General features: G+C 39.5%; 1 protein-coding gene across 1 annotated transcript in view; it reads right to left on the bottom strand.

Moving 5' to 3' along the window:
* Nucleotides 1-23375, bottom strand: part of EFHC2 (EF-hand domain containing 2) — a 56338-nt gene that overhangs the window by 11694 nt on the left and 21269 nt on the right. Inside the window, exons 5-11 of the mRNA XM_041487925.1 lie at nt 21931-22185; nt 20257-20367; nt 19793-19931; nt 11258-11423; nt 10086-10228; nt 5785-5981; nt 2122-2255 (exon numbers count right to left, since the gene is read on the bottom strand). Of these exons, the coding sequence (XP_041343859.1) occupies nt 2122-2255; nt 5785-5981; nt 10086-10228; nt 11258-11423; nt 19793-19931; nt 20257-20367; nt 21931-22185 (1145 nt within the window). The remainder of the gene's footprint in view (nt 1-2121; nt 2256-5784; nt 5982-10085; nt 10229-11257; nt 11424-19792; nt 19932-20256; nt 20368-21930; nt 22186-23375) is intronic.

The raw sequence follows: 23375 nt of genomic DNA, 5'->3' as shown, positions 1-23375 counted from the left end.
ATTACATAGGTAGAAAGGAAGAAATCTGAACAGCCAAATTCAGAGCTGAGTAAAACCTCAGCTTTATGTAAAATAAGGAAACAGGATTATCATTGAAGCTGTCATACAGATAATTGCCTGCACTAAAAATAATCATTTGTTGTTAGTTATAGTAATCAAATATCATGGCAGATTAAAAATAAACAGAGATGTACACAATAAGAAACTGAAAGAAAAAATATTCTATTCAGATAGAAGTATCTTGTAATTTTCATAGATGTAAAGAAGTGCTCTTGTTTTTGTCAATAAAAATGCTTCTTTCATTCTAAAATAAGATTCCAGATAATAAGAAGAACCTTTAGATTACTGCATGTAATACAAACTAACAGAAACAAAACCTACTATCACTATAGAGCACAAATGTTCAAGGTTCCTCAGAGGCAAATTCTTCCTCTGGCAGTGTGAACATCTCCTGTTAGACCCCAGGCCTTCCCCCATGGCAGGGATGGGGACCATTAGAGGGTGTTGAGACTGGCCCAGATGAGCACTGAGCCCCAGAAAACCCTGATTATTTGTGTTCCCCAGATTTCCTGCTCATGGAGAGGGCTCCTGCATTTTTTGTGGCTGAAACCAAGTCCCTCCATTCCACGTGATCAGACATGCCTCTCTCCATGTCACAGAATAGCACCACCCTAAATTAAACCGTTGAGCTGTTCACAGCTGCACAGATTATGTCCATGATTAAATTTACACCCAACTGAGCCTCTTCTGGATAAAATAAAAACCTTTCCCTGCCATTTAAAAGCACAATCATCTCTTCTAAAAGTTTGCTTCCCTGATTCTATCACACAAATGTTCCAAACCTTTGAGTTGCTCTTAGTGCATACACAAAGTTTTGCAAGTGATTATTTCAAAATTTGAACCAAAACAGTATTTTTAAATTTTTAAATAGTTACCTTTCACATAAATTAAAAACCTTTTCTAGGTACCAGGAACTTTCTCCCATTAAACATGAACTTTCAATTTTCTCTCTTCTTATTCAAGTAATAACATCTTCCCTCTTAATGCAATTAGTAATTCAAAATCTCGCTTCTGCTGAGTAAAATATCTGAGTTCAGAAATATTTTGACCAAAAAATGCCAAAAACTGTGGCCTCTTTCTGTTTAAATCCTACCATTAAATCACTTATTTTTCATTTCTGAAGACTAGCTTGTTTTAATTTCTCACTACTTTCACTTTGAATTGCTGAAAGAATCTTCTGCTGATCTATTTCTCTTCTGAGATATTTCAGAAGCAATTCCTGCCTTGGTTAGCATTCCTATGGAGATGACGTTCCATGCAATATTCATCTACTTACATGCCTTAGTTATTATAACAGTTCCTAAATAGACATTGCATTACTTCTGTAAAAACCAAATGCTTCTAAGCAAAGTTTTCTCCTCTGCTTCACATCATTAACCTTACCAGTACTGTGACCAACACAGTTCATACTCTCAAGTATTCTGGCTGTGGGATAAACAGAAATCAGTTTGTATTTGAACATTATTTCCTCTTACAAGTATCTCTACATCTGCCCATTGCCATATGTGGATCATTGCCAGAATCCAGATTTCTCCTCCCTTTATCTAGGCTGAAATTAATACACAAGTATTAATTATGGTTCTCACTACTGCTTTCCAATCTTTTTTAAACATGCTTAGCACTGCCTTCTATAATTTCAATACACCTTAGTTCTGCAAAGACTGTCTTCTTTACCAGTGGTTCAAAACACACCATTTTCAGGCAGCAACTTGAACATTCCTACTTGAATTTCAAAACTACTGTTTGACTCCCAGGATGAACTTTTCTTTATCTTTCAGCATATATATTACTGCTGACTTGTGCCCTTCTTCACAACACTCTGTGTCAGTTCCATAAAAAGTAGAGAGATTTCTCTTGTGCTTTTCAGCTTGCTTGAAACTATCTTTTTTTTTCCCCTGGAACATGGATTTACTTTCTTTTTCACACATAATCTCCAAGTAAATGCAAAACAAATCTATGCCACTTGTCAGCTACAGAAAGCATCAAAACCCAGTATTGGTTTATACTTTTTGGGGGAATGTGCCTTTATTAAATATTAAGACCCCAAACCCACTGTCTTACCTGAAAGTGTCATACCCAATCACATTGGTACGCTCAGGGTCAGTAGCAGCAAATGTCTTTCTGATTTCTTTGGCATGAGATTCTGTCATGCTCTTCAGTTTGTTGAGGACGACACAAAAATCAGCCATGGGGAACTTAGAAGAGGAAAGTAAGACATGGATTATAAAGACCTGAAGGGTAGGATGACATCCAGAGGGACCTGTCCAGGCTGGAGAAATGGGCCCATGGGAATCTCAGTAAGACTATCAAGAATATAAACAATTAAACAAAAATCATCAGATGGTGCATTTTCAGAAAGTTTAGTGCAGCTACATAAAAGAACATCCACTTTTGCTTGAAACATTGCATTTTTAAAGCAGAAGTAGAAACATATAAAGTACAGTTCTAATAACTTAGTCATCATTTTATGTTGGTGCACCTCACTGAATTCTCAAGTCATAAATTTCACAGTGTTAAAGCTAATTTTTCACCATTGGCTCCAGAAAGGTTCCAACAAATAGTCTCATTCATTTTGGACTACATTGTCTTGCATACTCAGAAACAGCACATTGGAAATTTTTTAGGAACCAATTTTACCTGTTGTGTATAAAAATGCTTAAATGTTTATTTCTTCCTAAATAGACCATTAAAATAAATTTGAACTCAGATTAAAAAGAACTGAAGCACTAAGGCTTTCAATCTATATTCAGATTGTGTTAGTGCTCTACCAAAGATTTATTTGCTATACTCATTTTTAATATAAAACATAGAAGTATTAAGTCATTAAATTGGGGGTGACTTCAAGTATGATTATCTGCTATGTCCTCATATCTGTCATGCTCTATCTAGCTTAAAAAGCACAATGAACTGCCTGAAAATACTTTTTTCCCATTTCTTCCAATAGCAATTATTTGAAACTTGGTATGACTAGTATTAAGGACCAGGACATAAAAATCAGGCCTCAGCCCCAACTGTGCTGAAGAGTGTCTACAGCTTTGTTTGTTCAAAGTGATCTAGAAAAGGGTATTTGACGTCCCTGTGGCACTGCCAGAGCAGTACAAATTGATCCAAGTTTAATCAATACGTCAGCTCTTGCAGGTTTTTCTCCGAATTGGAGAAGACAATTTCTGCCTCTGCCAAAAGCCCAGGTGCAGCCCTGGCAGGCAATGCCCTGCAAGGCAGTACTTAGAGCAGCTGGACCTGCAATCAGTTTTAGAGGCAGCAGCTTTTCCAGGCCTCTCTCCAAGATGTCACGGTTTGGGGCATAAGCACACAGCCTTCTGCTGCTCAAGTGAGGAACAGGGAGAAAAGTCTGAGCAGAAGGGTTCAGAGAGCAGAGTGTTTCAGGATGGACAAAGTGTTCTGAATATTTAAGAGCCTGTTTTCTCTACATTATCAAAACAGCTATTTTTACATCTTTTTTCCTAAACTACATATTCCAAACACCCACATAGGCATCTGAGCAGCATGGCAATAACTTCACCAGCTTTCTCCCTTCTCATGTAACTCCTGACATGTTTCTAGTCACAGTCTAGCTTGGTTTGATTGCCTTGCTTAACTCAGATTATTATGCTGAATTCAGTGGAAGTAAAATCCTTTTCCATGTTTGTGCTAGAGCACACAGCAAAGTTAGAGCAATAGATACAGTTCAGAGATGCTGAATTCCCTTCCAGTGATGCCTTGTTTGAAACAGTCCTCCCCAAACCTGGATAATGCCAGTAGGACTGTGCACAACACACCTGTTCTGTTTTGCAAGCAAATCTACACTTTCTAAATAAATATTTTTTCACTCAAATTGAAAAATAAACCAGAAGTGCTGCAAAGTTTTAAACTAGGTCCTTGAAGTTACTTTTAGTAAAGGTGGCAATCAAAATTACAAGACTCTGTGATTTTTCTCTCCCTTTTACATAAAAACAATACAATAAGTATAATTTTGAAACAGAAAACTAAAGCTTTCCAACTATCTTAGATGGTTTCAAACTAATTTTCAATATTCACCTGCACTACAATTACCAATCAAAATTTCATCTAAATCACCATATGCCTATATAACTGTGGTCAAAATGGCAATTTCCATGAAGAAACATTCCATACAGATTTCTTTTGCCCGCTTTAGAAAACATACTGATGTGTTCTGCTGGAAGGAAATCTCTTGTCTATTCAGAAGGAAAATTATTTGTTTTCTAATTTTAGAAAAAACTAACAAATATCCATATGTATATTGTTTCCCCCTTTTCTAAACGATCTTCCAGCTCTGATCTTCTCTAGTAATTGCTGAAGTTGTTGTGATTTGAGTATATGATCCCCTGATGAACTGAGGCAAACTTTTCTAGTCAAAGGATGTGAGTAAAGCACCTACCTCTGGGAGAATCAACCTTTTTGTCCTACCAGCTGCATTAAAGCCTTAATTGTGCGAAGAACATTTTAAAATTCACTTTAATGACACATTTTCAGTGTTGCCTCTTTCCATTTTGTAGATTTTATTTTGATACTATACAGTCATTCAGTCTGGAGAACTGAAGTCTCATCCATTTGATCCAGGAAAATCAATGCAAAAAACATTCCAAAGAATCAATCTAAAGGTGATCTCTGGATTTTGGAGAAAAGTTTTGGTTTTGATTCTACCAGGAGGAGAAACCATTCAGCAGGAAGGAAACACAGTGGATTGCAGTTTTGAGGCTTCAACTTTGTATGTTACTGCTTTAAGCTTTTAGCAGCCTTAGCATTTTACATCCACAAGCATTTTGCAAATTTTCCTTGTTGCTCCAGGGAAGGCAGATGGTGCTAATCCACATTTACAAAAAATTGCACCATGCTGCTAAAGTATAAAGCAGCAGAAGCACCCCAGCTCACAATTTATTGCTCTCCTCTCTGAAGGAAACAAGAAAAGACAGTAAAACTCAATTAACACTCTAAGCTTGAATTCCTAACTGGGATATGAATTTCTAAGATTACAAAGGAAATGTTTTGGTAGAAGAATGTGTATGAACCCAAAAAATCAAATTAGGACATAAAATACCCTCATCAGTAAGACTAAATTGGATGTGTCCACATCTTGAGTACTGAACACTGTTCCAGTCTCCACATCTCACAGTGACTTTACAAGGACAGACTAAAAAGGGTGAGACTGTTACTGCACAGGATTAGGCTGAGGGGAAAGAATGTCTTAGGTTTACAAAACTATAAAGGTGGTGCATAAAGTGAATAGGATCTTCCCCAAACCTCAGAACAGTAGAACTGGGCTTGAAACTAGTGGGAGGGTAGTTTAAAACAGATAAAAGATACTTCTTTTATCAGATATTTGATTTTCATAGCAGGCAGTGAACTTTTCATCCTACTGCCACAGAAAGTTGTGGAAGCTGACAGTATCTGTAGCTTCAGCAAGGGTTAGATCAGCTCAGGCACAAGAGGTTCATGAACACCCTCAAGAAGGAATTGGCAAGGATATCCCTTGTCACAGCCCCTAATGAAGACTGAGTGGATTCTGAGAAAGGAAAAGGGAATGGACAGTAAAGAGTGGCCAGATTTGCCTGTACTCCCAGCTGCCATCCCCTAAATCCATTGCTAGACAGAGAGCACTGGGCTGTGAGACTTGGCTGAGGAAGAAGTATAAATAATTCTGAAAAATATATGGATAAACCACAGTCCTGAGAGATAACAGAAATTAACAAGAGCCTGCTTCACCTCATTTGCATTCTTCTCCATGTAGTTGAATGTGTATTCATCAGCATCCACCAAAATGAAGTTGTGACCATGGAAACAAACTCTGGCTCCAACAAACAGATCCTGAACCTTGTAGTATTCAGATGGCTCACTCTTAAAGAGTTCCTGCCCAGGCTTCTTAATGCGACCTCTTTCCAGGAACTTCCCACCAGCTATCCCTATGGGAATAGAATTAAAAATAATTATTTATACCTTTACTTGGAAAAAAAAAAAAAAAAAACACATGCACACAAAAACCGTCCAAGCCATCAGCAAAAAGACACCCCAAACTAGAGTATTTTTATTTAAATACCACATTTTGTGCTCCAGTTTCCTGTCTCAGAACAGTCTCTTCCCCTCCCTCTCACTGCTAAAAGGACTGTCTCTGCCAGTGTCCACAGCAACAGCGACATTGTGTGCATTCTGTGACACGTCTCGTTTGAATGCCTGCCAAACACCTTCCCTGCTTTGCTTTTCTTTAAAATGGGACAGAAATGTGCCTCTTCAAATCGTTCCCATAACCCTGTCACCAGCCTTGGAACTGGCCCTTGAGAAACCTAAGATCCAAACACTAAGATGCAGGCAATTACCCCTGAACTGTTAAAAGAAGAAAAAGGAAAATAAAAATCAGCACTTAAGAGAGTGCTGTTCTACAAAGATTGTGAATTCTGATGTACTTTAATTCTAACTTCCTTTAAAGGGCTTTTGAAATTTTATAAAGACGTAGGAGTGACATGATACTGTCTTCCACACATTGTTCTGCCACTGCAATTTAACTGTGATCTGCTCTTTGCTTTGTGAGGTGGATATGTCACATGGTTCCTTTTCACAGTATAATGATTTCATTTGTGTCAGTAGAAACTGCACGAGGTACTCAAGGGTGGGTAAGATGCTAAAAGGAACATTTCACTTTCCTCTGTTAACTTCTGGTGTACCACAGGACTGCATTGCATGTACTAAGCTTTCTGGAAAACCTTCTGTCATGTGTTTAGTTTCACTGGGATTTGTGCCCTACAACAACTCTGGGGTTTGCTTCCTGTTGATACTTCAGCTTCCAAGCCAAAAGCCAAAATCTTCCTTTAGTAACATTTAATGACGCCTTAATACCAGGTACTGATGCAAGTCCAGTAAAAAAAGGCTGATGAACACTGTAATCAAATGCCTTTTATAGACAAAATTATAAATGAGTGTGAAACCCAAACTACTTATTAAACCAGAGTTTGGAGCAGATGTCTGTGTTAATTGTTTTATTAGCACCATAAAAAACAAAAAAACCTCTCCACTATGGTAGTCATCAGATCTTGCTTGAATCAAAAAAACAATTCAAATCATTAATGTGACTCTAATGTTAACACATTCCTTTTCACTCAGCTATAAAAACAAATATGACATTTTTAGGTTATATAATCCTGGCAACTTTTTTTAATATTTAATAGGTCTCTGTAAGAGTGGAAATTCACTCTTGCCTCTTTATTCCCCTGCAATTGTGCACTTATATTGGAAACCTACTTCTGTCCCATAATAGTTTTTTAAATGTTACAGGTTAATACATTACAAGTGGTATAAAGAAAAATGACTGAAAATATCATTAAGTTAGAGATTTTACACTGAAACCTGATAAGGAGTTTTGATGGAAATCTACAAAAGCCAGGCTCAAAGCACAAAATAAACACCACTACGAAAGACCCTCTTCCATTAAGATCAGATCAGAGTTTGCAGGTGTTTGTACAGCTGTTGGCTGGGTCTTACACTGAGTAAAAACGGGGTTGTGATCTTCTTCATGGGGAGCCAAAGTTCTCAGGCTTTGATCCCCATCTCAAGAAGTGCTTCAAGATGTCCAGCCCTGTGAATTTCATAGAGTTTCAGTGTTACTAATATTAGAGTGAAGTACTTCTCTGAAACCTTCAAGCTGCTGAAGCAAGAAAACTAAGAGCAACTTACTACTTCCCTTTTAGCATTGGGATTTGAAGCATTGGGATTTGAAGCATTACTTGCCAATTTGTACCAGTTCATGTAAATAAAAAAAGTAACATTTCAGCCCTCTGAACCTGTGCACAAGAGACATAGCCAGGTTGTAATTTTGGATGTCTTACTCCTTTTCCTTAGCCGCTATTACCTGACCTCTACAAAACCTTCTCATTCTTAACATTGAAGAAACTCGTTCACTTTTCCTTCAGACATGACTAAAGTGAGGGAGGGATAGTGAGAGAAAAGAAAGAAAAGGAAGGTGGGAACAAACAAACTTGAGCAGACCCAGGCCCCTTTCCAACTGCTGCTCTACCTCCTCCACCAAATTTCTTGCCTTTTCAATGCTGTTCTCACTAAACTCTCCAGTGGCCAGTTCTCAGCCACATCCTTTCATTTCACCTTTCTACCACCTCTAAAAGTCAGCTACTCCATCCATTTTAACAACCCAGGGAAGTCAAAAGTCCACTTACAGACACATGCCTTTCATATGTGCCTTGCAGCATTTGTTACTATTAGTGGGCAAATTTGCCCATTTACTGTTTCACATTTACTGTTTCAGACAACAGTGTTCAGTGGACTCCCAGATGAAATCCCAGGACATATTCTCATTCCAAAATAAAAGGAAGACAGGCAGCAATCTCTGGTCTGGCACTCATGCTGCTGATGACTTGACCAGCTGACCACATCTGCTCTGCAGTGCGAGGTTTGACTCTTCTCTGGGTGCTGCAGGATAAATCTGGAGTCACAGCTATTATTACTCTATGTTCAAGGCTCTCTGGGGCCTCGTTTAGTTGAAATGGTGCAAAAAAAGAAGTAGAAATGACTGAACAGGCAGTAGACATGCTTGAGGCCCAAGATTCAAACTGTTTCCTGGACTTCTTCAATTTAACAGTGTAGCTGTACCTTTAGCACTCTTTATGTCTCTGGACATAAAAAATGCCAAACAGACATGTCATTCAGTGGTGAAGAACTGAGCTGCTCTTGAGCCTCACAGCAGCATTACATATTAAATATATACATAAGTGTGTGTATGTGTATTTACCTGCAACAAAAGAAGTTTCATAAGTTTCAGGCCACTGGATCCCAGGAAGTAGATAAAGTATTGAAAACAAGACATTGCTGCCATAAAAGTGCTAAATCTTGATGATGTAGTGGAGCAGGATTAACTGGGAATGTCATTGAAGTCCTAAGCAGGTACTCTACACCTTATCAAAACACTTCTCAGAGAATTGCTTGTATTTCAGTTGGGGTTGAGGGTCCTATTTATTATTACTCATAATATGTCTGGATACAAGCAGAGATGCCATCAGAGGATCTCTGGATTGAAAAGACACTTCAGGATGTTAACTGCTCTGAAACTGTTGCTAAAGATGTTTAGTGGGCTTCACAGAAAGACAATAATCTCTCCATCAGGGTCATGCTTAGCCAAAGCTCCCCCATCTCTCTGAACTACAGAATGACTTCCTGACATCCTTCCCACTGCTGTGTCCTTCCATCCGGCCACAAGACCCTTCTGGAAAATAAAAAGATGCTTGAAAATCACAAAACCCTTCATATCCTCAGCTGGAGGCAGCCTAAAACAGAAAACAGAGGCCAAAAGAACTTAAACATGTCAACATTTGGCCACCATGCTCCAGCAATAGGATAAATGTGGCCAAGGAACTGAGAAGTAACAAAGCATTTATTTGTCACTTCAGTACTGTCAGCTTGGCTCCTGGAATACAGTTCAGTATTGTACACAAACACACATCCAGACTCTAGCACAGGGCAATCTTCCCTCTTTAAATGCTCAGCACTCCATAATTAATGGTAAAGTATGTTAGAAAGTGTCACAGCTGTTTGGCTTTCATGAGCTGCTTCTATACAATGGATGCTGTATAGGTTTCATAACACAATTTTGCAAAACAAAGGATTTAGTCTTTCATTCTTGATGTCTTGTATTTCCTGTCCCTATTTATCATCAGTTACAATACTACTCCTGTATGTTATCCACAACAAAAGCAAATGTTTAAAGGTCAGATTTTCAAATTAAAATGCAATAAAAGTTCTAAGGCATTACACTTGCAGTTCCCAAAGGATATTTTAAAGTACTGTCATGCAATGAACAATGTAATCCTGAGTGAGGAAGATCATGAATTACTATGACATCCAGCTATGCAAGATAACACAGCAGGCCTGCTGATGTAATTCCCACTGCCTTTAAAAATCCATATCTCTGCTTCTGCTACTACTGAATCTGGCCACAATGTTTACTGCAAAGTCCAACCAAATGAGCAGGGGAACTGGGGCTGATCAGAGACATTGCCACCTCTCACCTGAGTTTCTCTCTGTATATTCGAAAATGGAAATGGTGTCATCACTCAGGAAGAAGGAAATAATGAATTTACGATCCTTGTCCACGGCCATGTCCGTGATGAGTTTCGCCGCATAGCGCAGTATCTTGCTGTCCATGCCATATCTAAAAAAGCAAAGGAACAGGTAAGAAATCAAAAACAGTGTGAGAAAAGTTTTCACCCCTAAGAGATGCCTTCTCCTGAGTTTTGTAACATACATTAATTGTGTTATTACTGCACCAAGAAGGAAAATGGATAAGATTCACTACTTTGTCAAAAAACCTTTTCAGCTTAAATTAACAGAACCAGATAGAGTCGGTCAGACAGAAAGGAGTAATTTTCAGGGGAAAATTACTTCTCTGCCACAGGTCTGGAATTAATTTTTATTCAAGTTGAGTTGCAAATCAAGCCTGAAGTTACTTTCCAGAAATTTTTTAAAGGAAGAACACATTCAGGTATGTATATTTACAAAGCAAATTCTGAATAGCAATTCATACAAGGATTATCACCCACAAATTCAGGTTCACCAGATGACCTTACTAGCTAGATATTTATTAAGTGATTGTGTTTTAAATAATTTGCAGTGTCTGTATACATACTATCAATACATGCCGTTTCTAACTGCTTTCCTCTTTTACAAAGGCTCTCCAGGTGAATCTGTAACAGGAGACTTTGCTTTTTTGCTTTGGCTTCAACAGTGGCAGCTTAATAAACCATTTCGTAATGGAAAGTAAAGTGTTAAAGCTTTCGTAGTGCTACAGTAAACTGCATTAAATTCAGCAGATTAAAAAAAAAAAAAAAAAGTAAGTATCAGAAAGTCAAACAAAAACAAATCTGTGTTGGTCTGCTGGATCATCCAAAATTTCTGACTAATGCCTGGACTAAGATTTCTGTCAAACTGCCACTGAAGACAGCAGAGGGAAGGAGGTGGAGGATGGAAGGGTCATAATATTTGCCTTCTCCAAAGAGAAATTTTGCAGAGTTTGTAGAAAATTGGAGTACCATGTCACTGACCCAGGCCTCATGCACCTGTCCCTTGAAAGTCTGATGAGCTGTATATTTTGCTGGAAAAAAATGACATCCCCACATAACATTTATCTCCTTCACAAAAATACATAATTTAAAAAACTGAAATAGTTTTTCACACAAAATACCTGTCTTTCACCAGGAATTGCCTGTAATCCTTATGGGCAGCCTGGATAACCACACCCTTACAGGAGCTCAAAGAATCTTCTTCAGAACCAAATCCATTATAAGGAGGAATAATTGTTTCTGGTTTTGGAGGTGGTGGAGTCTTATACTGAATTGGGGTGAAATCCACTGCAGCAAAGAGAGCAAGACTTATTTGTTACTGGTGATGAAAGCATTTTACCAAGGATTTAAACTTTCAATATGAATAGTTATTAGCCTACTTCTGTAACAGACCACAGATCAAAGTCAAACCAGAATCCCTCCTACTGTTACAGGGTAAAAAAAGACTCCATAGAGCCAACAGCAAAATTATTTCTTCAGGGTTTCAGGATTTCATCTATAATCTTAAAATGTTTGAAAAATATCATTAAGATACACAGGCAAAAGGAAAGACAAATACAGTTTCAAAATGGGATAAAATAGTAAATTAAAAATTCTAAATTTTTCAGTTTCATCCTTTGAGACAACGTGATTAAGTAAATAACTGTCCTGTGAGATTCCTGCCCTGTGCTTTTGGCTAGAGGAAAAAAAAAATACATAAATAAATAAAATGTTATTCATTACTTCAAGCATACATATATTAAAAGTCTTTGGTACGCTAAAGCAAATAACTTCAGCCCACAACTCAATATATCCAGAGTTTTAGGAAACTTTGTTTTTTCCTCATTTCGCCCAGACTCAAGTCTTGCCTTGCAGTGATCAGTGGTCCTGACTATCCCAGGTACACAGCAGGAACTGTCCTGACTCAGCAGAGGCACATCTGGCCAGGGACCTGCACTCAATTCCCACAGAGGTACCTCCCAAAAGTGCTGCTTCCCTGATTCTCATTACTGCTCTCTTGGTGAAAATCTTGTCCCATTTGGCCCCTTGTTGCACCCCTGTACTGCCCTTCTGCTGCAGAACAGCTTCCAGTGTGTTCACATAAAACTTCAAAGAGGAGCTCAGTCTGCTGCTGAAATGAGGTTCATGGAAAATGGAAAAGTGAGAGGAAAATGAAGAACTTATGGGAGAAAGCAAATGGGCAGATCTGAGGCAAAGGAAGAAAAGAGCCACAGGATAACTCAGGTTGGGCAGGACCTCAGGAGGTCTGCTCAGCACAGGATCTGCCTCAGGTCAGAGGAATATACGAGATATGAGAACAGTGCATAAAAGTGGATAAAATTAAATAAAGGGATTTTTTTCCTTTAAAACTTAACTTTCCTACCCAGAACTGAAGGGAGATGGATAACGTAAACTTAATAGTATGGGCTTCAGTGCAAATAGAAGAGGGTGACAAAACTGCTGTCACTTTGAACACTGAACTGGTTTGTGATTAAAATGTTTTGAACATGGCTATATCAGAAGATCAAAGGACAACATTCCTAAAATCTGACTTGCCTAACAGCAGTGTGAGTTGAAAAATAAAGCAAGCATTCAGATGTCAGAATTTTTCTTTAGCCTGTAAAGAATTAGTTCTCCTTTAGCCTTTACCTCTCAGAAGAACATGGTCTGACTAAAAAAGCTGATACTTTCACCTGAATCAGTCAAAAAGGGTTTTGCAAAACCACACCAGCATTCTTCTCCATAAAAACTACATGTGCCCCTTCTGGGACTCAGAAGCAAAAAGGCTAAGCCCAAAGAAAGACCATTCAGAGATCTTCAAAGTAAGTTTCACCATGAAAGAGTATGTGTGTGTAAACATGCACCAAAATCACAGACTCATAGGATCATAGAATGCTTTGGGCTGGAAGGGACCTTAAAGATCACCTCATTCCAACCCCCCTGCCATGGGCAGGGACAACTTCCATTAGAGGTTGCTCAGAGCTCCATCCAGCTTGGCCTTGAATAACTCCAGAAATCACACAATTAATTAGATCATCTGAGATCAGAAGTCCAACCTATGACCAAACACCACCTTGTCAATCAGACCATGGCACTGAATGCCATGTTCTGTCTTTCCTTAAAAACCTGGTGGTGGTGACTCCACTGCCTCCCTGGGGAGCCTATTTCCATGTGTAATCATCCTTTCTGTGAAGAATGTCTTCCTAATGTCCAACCCAAACCTCCCCTGGAGCAGCTTTAGACTGAGCTTTAGAAGAGCTTTAGGCTCTTCTCAGCCAGTCACTGCTTGCCTGGGAGAAGAGCCCAGCCCTGCCTGGCTCCAACCTCCATTCAGGGAGTTGTAGGGAGTGATAAGATCACCCCAGAGCCTCCTTTTCTCCAGGATGAACACCCCCAGCTCCCTCAGTCACACCTCACAGGACTTGTGCTGCAGACCCTTCCCCAGCTCTGTTGCCCTTCTCTGGACCTGCTCTGGATGGAGCATCTGAGATTTCTTGGGACAATTTGTTCCAATGCCTCACCATCCTCACAGCACAGAACTTCCTCTTAATACCTGACCTCAGCACACTCAGTGTGAAGCCATTGCCCCTTGTCCTGTCACTCCAGGCCCTTGTATAGTCTCTCTCCATTTTTCCTGTCTGTTCTCAGGTACTGGAAGGCCACATTTAGGTCATCCCAAAGCCTTCTGAACTGCCCAGTTCTCCAAGCCATTGACTACAGGAGAGGTGCTCCTTCCCTCTGATCAGCTTGGTGCCTCTTCTAGACTCCCCAAGAGGTCCATGTCCTGGGACCCCGGGGCTGGATGCAGCACTGCAGGGGGAGTCTCAGAAGAGTGGATCAGAGAGGCACAATCCTTCCCTCCCCTGCTGCTCGCAGTGCTTTGGATACAGCCCAGCACACCCTTGACCTCTGGGCTGAGGGGGCACATGGCCAGGGCATGTCCAGCACCCCCAAATCCTTCTCTGCCTGGATACTCTGGATCTGCCCATCCCACAGCCTGCACTGATACTGGGGATTGCCCCAGCCCAGCTGCAGTGCCTTGAACTTGCTCTTATTAAACCTCACGTGATTCCCGTCAAACTTTATGAGATCCCCTATTTTCTAAGCACTGTTTTTGACCAAAACACCACATTTTCACAGCGTGTGCTTGATACAGGCAATTCCTGATAGCATAAAAGGGAGCCTGTAAATCTGCATAGACAGAGCAGGAGAGTAAACCCCGATGCCTACAGGCGCTGAGCACCGCAGGTAGTGCACAGGATCCGCCGGCGAGATTCCTGCTGGACTCCCGGCGAGATTCCCGCTGGATTCCCGGCGAGATTCCCGCTGGATTCCCAGTGAATTCCCGGGTCCCGCGCCGGGAGCGGCGGCTCCGCGCTCCCACAGCGCCACCCGGTGGCGGCGCGGCGGAGGCGGCGGGGGGCGGACGCTGCTCATCAGCCCGAGCGCTCTTTTTTAATTAGACATTACGGAACAGCGGATTTTGGCAGACACGAGCCCCGCCTTTTTGCTCAGGTGTCACAGGTCCTGCCAGAAGCAGGTACCCCTCCTCGGAGTACCAGGGCACTTGCACGGGACCCTGGCAGCAGAGGAGAAGAGGCTCCTGTGTTTACACGCTGGTCACAGTGTGCACATTCACACCCATGCATAAGGCATTAATTAAGACAAGCTAAAGCATTTCCCCTTTTGTAAACTTCAGCGCATGTGGATGAAAATTAGATTTATAAACTAGAAGGAAATTGTAAATTAAGAGGAATAATGTTTTATCCCTGGGGGATGTGTTGAATACCTCTCAAGTGAAGCTTGGAATAAGTAAAATCCAAAGGGAAGTTCAGCCCTTTGGTTCCCAGCTCATCCCTGAAGTAAAATGAACTTGTGTCATTCATATAATTACTAATTTTAGAAAAGACCTCTGAGATCACTCAGCACTGTCAGGTCTACCACTAAACCATGTCTCTCAGTGCCACATCTACACATTTTTTGAACACTTCCAGAGATGGTGACTACACCCCACTACTTTCCTGGCAGTCTGCTCTAGCTTGACAACCCTTTCAGTCAGGAAATGGTTCCTAATATCCAATATAAACCTCCTCTGAGGCTGTTTCATATTGTCCTGTCACTTGCTAACTAAGAGACCAATCCTCACCTGTCTAGGTTCACTAAGTAGAAAAATACAAACATCCAGCCTTGTGTCACCTATATTTTCCAGGATTTTAAAGGATTATATATTCATATTCTCTTCTGTGAATGAGGAAATTCAGAAAGAAATTGCCATGGAAAAATACAGGTTACAAAACTAGTCAAAAACTCATTTCTGAAACTTGTGAAGAGCCAGCTACCCGAGCTCAAAACTCATTTCATCTTTGCTCTGCCACACAGCATTAGGGCAGAATCAGACAGACAGCTGGCACTTACATACAAAATGCACTCTTCTCAAGGTGATCACTGATGTTTAAGAAAATTACCTCTGTCCAGTCTGGAAAATGAATCAATTCTCGCTTCCTCCAGGCTGTAACATTTTCAGTGGAAATTTACAGTGCATAAAGAGTAAAGTGAAAGTCTGGGATTACAAATTTTACTTCCAGAAAGAATAGCACAGGTATTTTTGCCATGTATATTTTCATCCCTTGTTACTGCAGTAACTTGGGGGGTTATTTCACTTCATTTATCAAACATGGACCACATACTTGTAGATTTCTCACAACTTTAAAACCTGAGTGAGACTGGAACAAGCACTGGGAACAGCAAGAAACAAAACAGCTCCAGCCACATCCTTAGCATATAAACAATTTGAAGACAGTAAAGCCTTAGTAAGAAAAATTAAATTCCTCATGAAGCATTTGTTGCCAGAGAGGCAGCATTAAACCATTTTGAATGAGTATGTCAGATTTCAATTTCAATATACATTCTGAGATTTTGGTACAGAGTGTGAGATTACCTTCTGCCCTCATTGAAGAACTGCAGGAAAACCCTCATGTGTTAGATAAGACCATATTTCAAGGAAGAGCCAAGTGCTACATACTTTGGATTAGAATGATAACTATACTGAATATCAGGATTTAGAAGCAGGAAAGAAATCCTGCCTTCAGAGGAAGAGGACAGGCACCTCTGAACATTAAAGCCAGGAACGGGAAACAGAAATCCCACTAGACTTGGACAATATAAAGAGGTGGTGATAACCTGGGAGATGGCAATTAGCATAGTGTTCTCTATATATCAGAGAAGATGTATGACAAACAGCTGAGACCTTCTAGTGACAGTCTACTTCACAACTCAGGTAAGAAGTAAAATAAGAAGAAAATAAGAACTTCTACATGCAGAAATAAAGAAAATCTAGTGCTCACAGAACTGTCCATGCAGCTTGAAACACTGTTTATCCTGATTCAAAGAAAATCTCCATTTAGAGTCTTACTTCTTAATGATTATTACAGTTACCTTGGCAAAAAAGAGGAATATATATATATATTCACAAGTATATTTAGAAGTTGCTGCTCAGTCTCCACCACGTGTAGTGGAGAGGTTAAACACCAGAGACACTGACCTCTGCCGAGCCTAGTGAAAATTGGCAGCAGGCTTTAGTGCCCCGCTGAGGGGAAAGCAAGGAGTCAGCTGTTATCCCCGTTATCCAGGAGCAGCTGCCTGGCCAGCAGCACTCGGCCCGGCCCCGGCAGCGGGTCAGGGCCGGAGCCTGAGAAATGAGGGGGTGGGAGGGGTGGAGAGCCGGCACAGGAGAGGGATTGCAGGGTGCTCTGAAAAGCCTCAACAGCCAGGCTTGGGAGGTGCTGGGACAGGGAAGAAAAAGCTGTAGGAAACCAGATTTTCCTGGTTTTGTTCCATCTTGAGTAATCTGTTATTTAAGAAAGAATACTTTATACTCTGTGCTAAGATATTGTGTTAAGTGAGAAGGACAAGTACCAGCTTCCCCCTTGCTGCACATCACCCTGTTTCCCATTTCAGCAGGGTGACCACAACACCTACATGGCTACAGAGTCTTTTTCTCCTCCTCTGAGGCTGCACTAGCAAGTCTGGACAGGTAACTTTACACATTAATGCATTTTCTCTTGCATTCATAGTACTTTTAGGTGACAGTAATGCCATCAGCTTCCTACTAAAGAGCATTAGCTACATTCATCTATGGAAAAACTCTGCTTTTCACAAACATATTAAAATAGGCAAACCCCACATTAGAAATATATCACGTTTTTCAAGAGAAATCTAAACTACTCTTCATTCTCCTAAAAGGCAAATTCTGTGAGCAAGCGACTTGTGCTGAAACTGCAGACTCAAAAATAAATGTCAGCTTCTTTAATGGCTTTGGCAGAAGAGTATAAATTGAAGGGGAGCAATATAAAAACACAATAACAAAACAGTTGGATTGGTGCCATGAGGTGCTGAGTACTGTGCCTTGATGTAAGAACTAATTTATCTACTTGCTTACTCTTACTCAAGTAAATGGTCTCCCTGGACTGGAACCGCAATTAAGTCCATTCCAGTTTTAATTGGATGGGAGTGGAATTCTGAGCACTTTGTGGGACTGAGTCCACTGAGAGTACCTTGTACATCCACAGACACACACAAAATGTGTAAATCACTAAGAGTAAAAGGTGAACACTCACTAATTCTCTCCAAAAACCTGCTTTTAAGCCAAAACCTACCCTGGTCTCCTGATTTTACTCCTGGTCCTTTCCAGTTAAAAAGTCATACCTACATTTTTTTAATCCTTGTGGGGAAAGCAGGAAAGAATTTTACAGCCAAATGTGTGAATCCCTTAGCTCTAAGAAAGTATTGTCTGTGAACAAGACAGGTTGCATCAAGATGGATGGTTTTCCATGTCAGCCAGAGTCTCTGCCATCATATATCCTTAAAGGTATGTGTAAAACACTTCCCAGTTTCCCAAAGGTCTCAGCTAGAGCACATCTTTGTGTGTTTGGTGTCAACGAGGCAGAGAAACTGGAGAGAGCACTGAGAAAAATTATTAGAGATAGAAAAGAATGGACTATGAAGAAAGACTGAAATGTTTTCCCTTAGCAGCAAGTGGCCTGGGATGGGGGCAGGGGAGTAAGGTTTTGTATTGGAATAATGTTCAGATATGTACAAGGTTATTAAAAGAGAGTATTGAGCAGTTGTTCCCCAAGTCCAACAGAGATAAGAGAAAAAATTTACTCTCTCATTTTACACAAACCAGCCTCAGAGTAGCTTTTAAGCAGCATTTTTAACTATGAGGTTAGGACAAAATACCTCAGGAGACAAAGAAATCTCGTTTACTGCAGAACAGGAACAGACTAGACCACCTACAGTTTTCCAGAATTCTGCACATCAGCAACTTCTGAATTCCCCTAACTTGCAAACCACCTAACTTTTAACATCCAGAGACATAAGCAGTAATTACTGAGCCAGCATTAGAGGAGGGGGAGGGCCTTTGCATTTGTGTATCACTTGGTTGCACTGCTTGTTTGATCCAGGATGGTCAGCTGCATTTCATTTATTGCCTGCCCTGAGTAAGAAATCCCCATTCTCTGTTCAGGATAATTTGCTCAGACAGAGGATAGTGCTGCCAAAAAGCAGCAGTGGTCTTGGCTGAAGAAATTCTCAGAGCAGAACCCCCTATTTTGCATCTCTAGAGTTAAATTTGCTATTATTACAGGTAACACCATGGTTATTGAATATGGCTTCCTCACACACTAGCAAGATCAGGTTTACTTTGGTACAGACATGCCAAGGTATTATTGAAAAAGTCCTAATGAGAAATATTTTGCCAAATAATAAATCTAGTGTTTGAATGGCAATGCTACAGCATTTCATTCCCCCAATGAAGCAGACAAGCTGATACACACACTTCTATCTGACCACAAGGTAACAGAAATAGTCTGCTCAGGTGTTTTATTTCACAGTGGCAGGGAAAGGCCATAGTAGGATTCTTCCAACCATCTCTGAATAGTCAGATGCTCAGCTATATTTATTGAATGAATAAACTGACAGAAAATAACTAAGTCATTTTTGCAGGAAGATGTCCATGGTGGAACCATTAGCAAGTCTGACTGGAGACATTCAAAGACAGATAAATGAAAGCCTCTATTGTTATTCATTTCCAAAATGCTTTTCCATAATGGACATAGTTGCTAAATGTTTCTAGAATTTAGTACTGAAACTTCACAAGATACACACTCTAATGGTCCAGAATACACAAAACTGCATTGTAAAAACCAATGATGTGATAGACTAAAACTGTCATGTCACAAAATCTTATTATGTGAGGATTCTAACGTCCATATAAAATGAAATATAAGGGGGAATAATTGAGCTCATTCTACTTATCCACTTACTACATGCTCTTTATTATTTTCTGACTGCAAACACAGCTATTGAAAGCGGAGGGGAAAGGAGAGAAGAAGAAATGCCAGTCTATCCATTTGACTATTTTGTCATTGTAGTTTTCAAATAGAGGCATTAGGAGCAGAACACCTACATCATATGCTAGTTTTCAAGGGAGCAATGTATAAGAAAGCCCTTCTGGGTTACCTGCAAAATTACTGCTTTGCTGCTAACAGCCTACAACAGATTGTTATTGCTAAAGGTTTTAATGAACATGTTTTGTCAGTAATAAAATTTGAAGACAGCTCTGCTAAATTCGGAAGTATAAAAATGCTCATAAGGAAAGGATAATGACCACTACTTACCAATTCCATACTTTTTCCTGTAATGTTCCTTAGTGAATTCATCACAATCACAGAGTAATATTTGCCTTCCCCAAACATTAATTACTGCCCCTATTTTCAAGTCACTGTCTTTGTAAAATTCCGGATGCACTGCTCCTGTCTAATAAAAGAAGGAACATTTATACAGCAGTTCCATAAATTTCAGAATCACACAACCTTTTTTAAAACCCAGGTCATTTAGTGTGTGTGATTTAACAACCTTTGGAGTCCATTGGTAAGTGTATTTCAACCCAAGTTAAGCTCCTTCACTTTTACAAATGTGGGATTTACATACAGTGAATCTCAGTAGCTCTTGTTTGAGCTACTCTCTAGTGGCAACACAATTTCATAAATAACTCTCTTGGTTGCAGAGGATAACAACCATAGAAATTACAAAAACTGTGATAAAGATATTCAACAACTGGAGGCACTCAATAATTTCTGACCTGTAGAACGTCCCGAATGTAATAGCCTTTGTTTCTTTCTGACTTTCCCAACACATTGAGCAGAGTGTAATTGGTGATGGTGCCTGGATGATATGGAGCAGCAGGAGCATTCTGCAAGGAAACAGAACAACTCTTCAGAATTATGGGTGACAGTGAAGAAAGAGAACTCTGCTACCTTAGAACCAGCAGGTTTGTTACACACTGGATGTTATTGTAGTATTTTCTGGGAGATTTTTCAGTAAATTCTAAGATTCTACTACCAAACCTAAAAGACAAAAGTGTATATTCCAAAAGCCAGAATGTATATATGCCAGAAGCAGCATTCAGAATCTTATTCTCTCTCCAAGGGTAAAGTCTCCTTTCTCTTGGAAGCAAACAGAAAGCAAAGGTCAGCATACCCAAAGTACCACATCATTGTCAACATCTGCTCTGAAGGATATTATTTTGATTGGTAATAATTATAAAAACATGCAAAGAACCATCCAGGATTGGTCCTATCCACTACACAAACACAGGAGATTCAAGTCAGCATGATTTTGTTGGCAAAGATGTGTTTTTGTTTCTATTGTTAGTTTTAAAATTACAGAAGTAATTCATCCCAATAATATCAAACTTAATATACATTTATGTCACATTTTTTAAAATTATGAATAAACTGCTGATGCAGGGTAATCAAAATTAGTTACTTTGTCTTACCACCTCTCCTGACCCCTCAGCTTTTGATTCCTCTGCTGCTATTCTCAAAATGGAAAATGTTTCCTTTCTCAGAGGAAAAATCCAGTCCTTAAAATTGCAACATGCACCTCTGTGGTCAAAGGGGTCTGATATCATAGAGCCACTGCTAAATCAGCATCTCAGAACACAGGACTTACAAGGTGAGAAAAGTGTAATATTTTGCTGGTAGGTTTTTATTATAAAATCTCAGGTACATCTATGGTATCACAAATAGATTATCACTGTTAGAAGCAAAGGAGGAAATTACTCCCAAGTATTTTATTCCATCTGTTGGCTGATGTTATTCTATCATCAGGATCTGTCAGGAGTGATACAGAAGTGTATCCAGATCAGTAATTTTATAATCATAACATGTTACAGAGGATACAAAGCCTTTGAAGATTTCTCTGAATGGAGCCTTTCTCATGATTAATGCCCAAGAAAGCTTATTGATGGGTTTGTATTGATTTTAATTGGCTTTGCTTAATGTCCCAAACCCAGAAACTCAATTTTAAGAAATCACACCAGATCTGCTATGAAGAAGTCATGTTATAGAATACTAAAACTGACTTTTCCAAAGGCTACAAATGTAAGTCATAGATCAAATCTGAATTCACCTCATTTTTACATAAGTTCATCATTATTAATTTTCCTGTCTTCCATTATTGCAGAGTTTTATTTGTACAGTTACCTTAATACATTAGCATAGGAGAAAGAAAATCGTAAGACATGGCTGTGACTAAATGCTCCTTTTAGTTTAAGCATGACATGCCTAAAGATATTTTTCCGTCACTTATTAATTTACTACACGAGTATGTGTGCAAAATCTAAATCATGCAATTATGATTAATACTCTGAAAACACCTTCTAAATATCATTACAATCCTAATGCAGGATGTTCAAATCAAGGCATTCAACATTTCTTAATTATCGGAAGAATTTGAAATTTTTATTGCCCACCTTTGGAAGCTTATCTCTTTTGAGGAAAAATGGAACTACATCCCGGCCTGAATTTGATGGTAAAATTTCTCTTATATCAATAGTATCATCAGACAAATAATAACGAAGAACAAGTTCCCGTGGGTCAGAGAGCTGTGATTCTGGGTCGTTCCACACGCAAGAAAACCCCAAAACTTGTCCATCAAACTCCAGAAATTGTTTCAAAGTGTCAAAGCGCTCATAAGGGTGAAAAGGATTTGTGCTCTCCAGAAGTCTCTGGTAAAGGAGAAATTAAGAGAAATGTATTTTTAATTATTTACTCTAAAAACAGGATCACAACTGCATGGTGCTGCCTAACCTTAGAACATGGCTTTAGGATTTTCAAATGACACCACACCATTGTAATACATGAAATATGATGTATGCCATTATCAGAGAAGTATTTACAATGTTGCTGTGCCCTCATAAAACACGTGAAAACAATTTTGGATTGGTATTAATCCTTGTTTTTCTTGCAACAAGGTCCTCTAGATCAGAGAATTGTTAAATTATTTACAGTATAGCTCATATTTTCAAGAAACTGCCTGTGGTAATCAGATGACTAGAATGCCAAATAGCATCACTCTTCCTGATTTACTTCCTTAAAAATTATTTCTTACAGATAATGTGGTGTAAAGAATCAATTTATTCTTTTCCCTTTGGTATTTTCTGTTGTTCAACTTTAAAACATAGATTTTTAACTTTTGATTCATGCTACACAGTTGGCAGGTACTGGGTATCTTTGTTCTCCTCTCAAAACACACCCATGGGTCTAATAAGGAACAGCAATGTTCAACTAAAGATATATTCCAGCTGATGTGACAAGGTGCTTCGTGCAGTCATGGTTGCTGCAAAACCAGTAGCACTGGGTTAAACTGGGTCCCAGGATGATGATCCAGTCCAGGGACTGCATTTCTATACTGTTAGTTCACATCTAGAAATGGTGACCTGAACAGAGTGTTTTTCATAAATCCAAATCCACACGACCAAAGTGCATTAAAAGGGACGAGATAATCCTTCTCATCTACGAAGTTGCTTCCAAAGAAGAATTGTGACAGACATTGATGAGACAGTGTGAACTGAACTGTCTGAACAGAAAACAGTGTTGACTGTGGACAGCTTATATTGTTGTCTAAATTTCTCTTTACACACTAACACACCTTCTGGCCTTAAAAATCTGAGAGGCAAAAGGCCCATTCTTTCAGAGCATCAAATATTAAAATAAAGAGAGCAGAACCAAGTTATTTACCTTCCCAGTGCTCTCTTTCCTCCATCTTGACCCTTGAAGATGCAATAGGCAACAAAACACAGCCACAGAACCAGGTAATACTATTCTCATCCATGGAATACCATTTCCAGCAATACAGGAGGAATTTCTTCATGGAAAGGGTTCTTAAGCATTGGAAGGGGATGCCCAGGGAAGTGGT

Source organism: Pyrgilauda ruficollis, unplaced genomic scaffold (assembly GCF_017590135.1).
Source record: "Pyrgilauda ruficollis isolate IOZ18807 unplaced genomic scaffold, ASM1759013v1 scaffold85, whole genome shotgun sequence".
Classification (NCBI taxonomy): domain Eukaryota; kingdom Metazoa; phylum Chordata; class Aves; order Passeriformes; family Passeridae; genus Pyrgilauda; species Pyrgilauda ruficollis.
The sequence above is the reverse complement of the archived record's forward strand: the minus strand, read 5'-3'. Positions and strand labels throughout refer to the sequence as shown.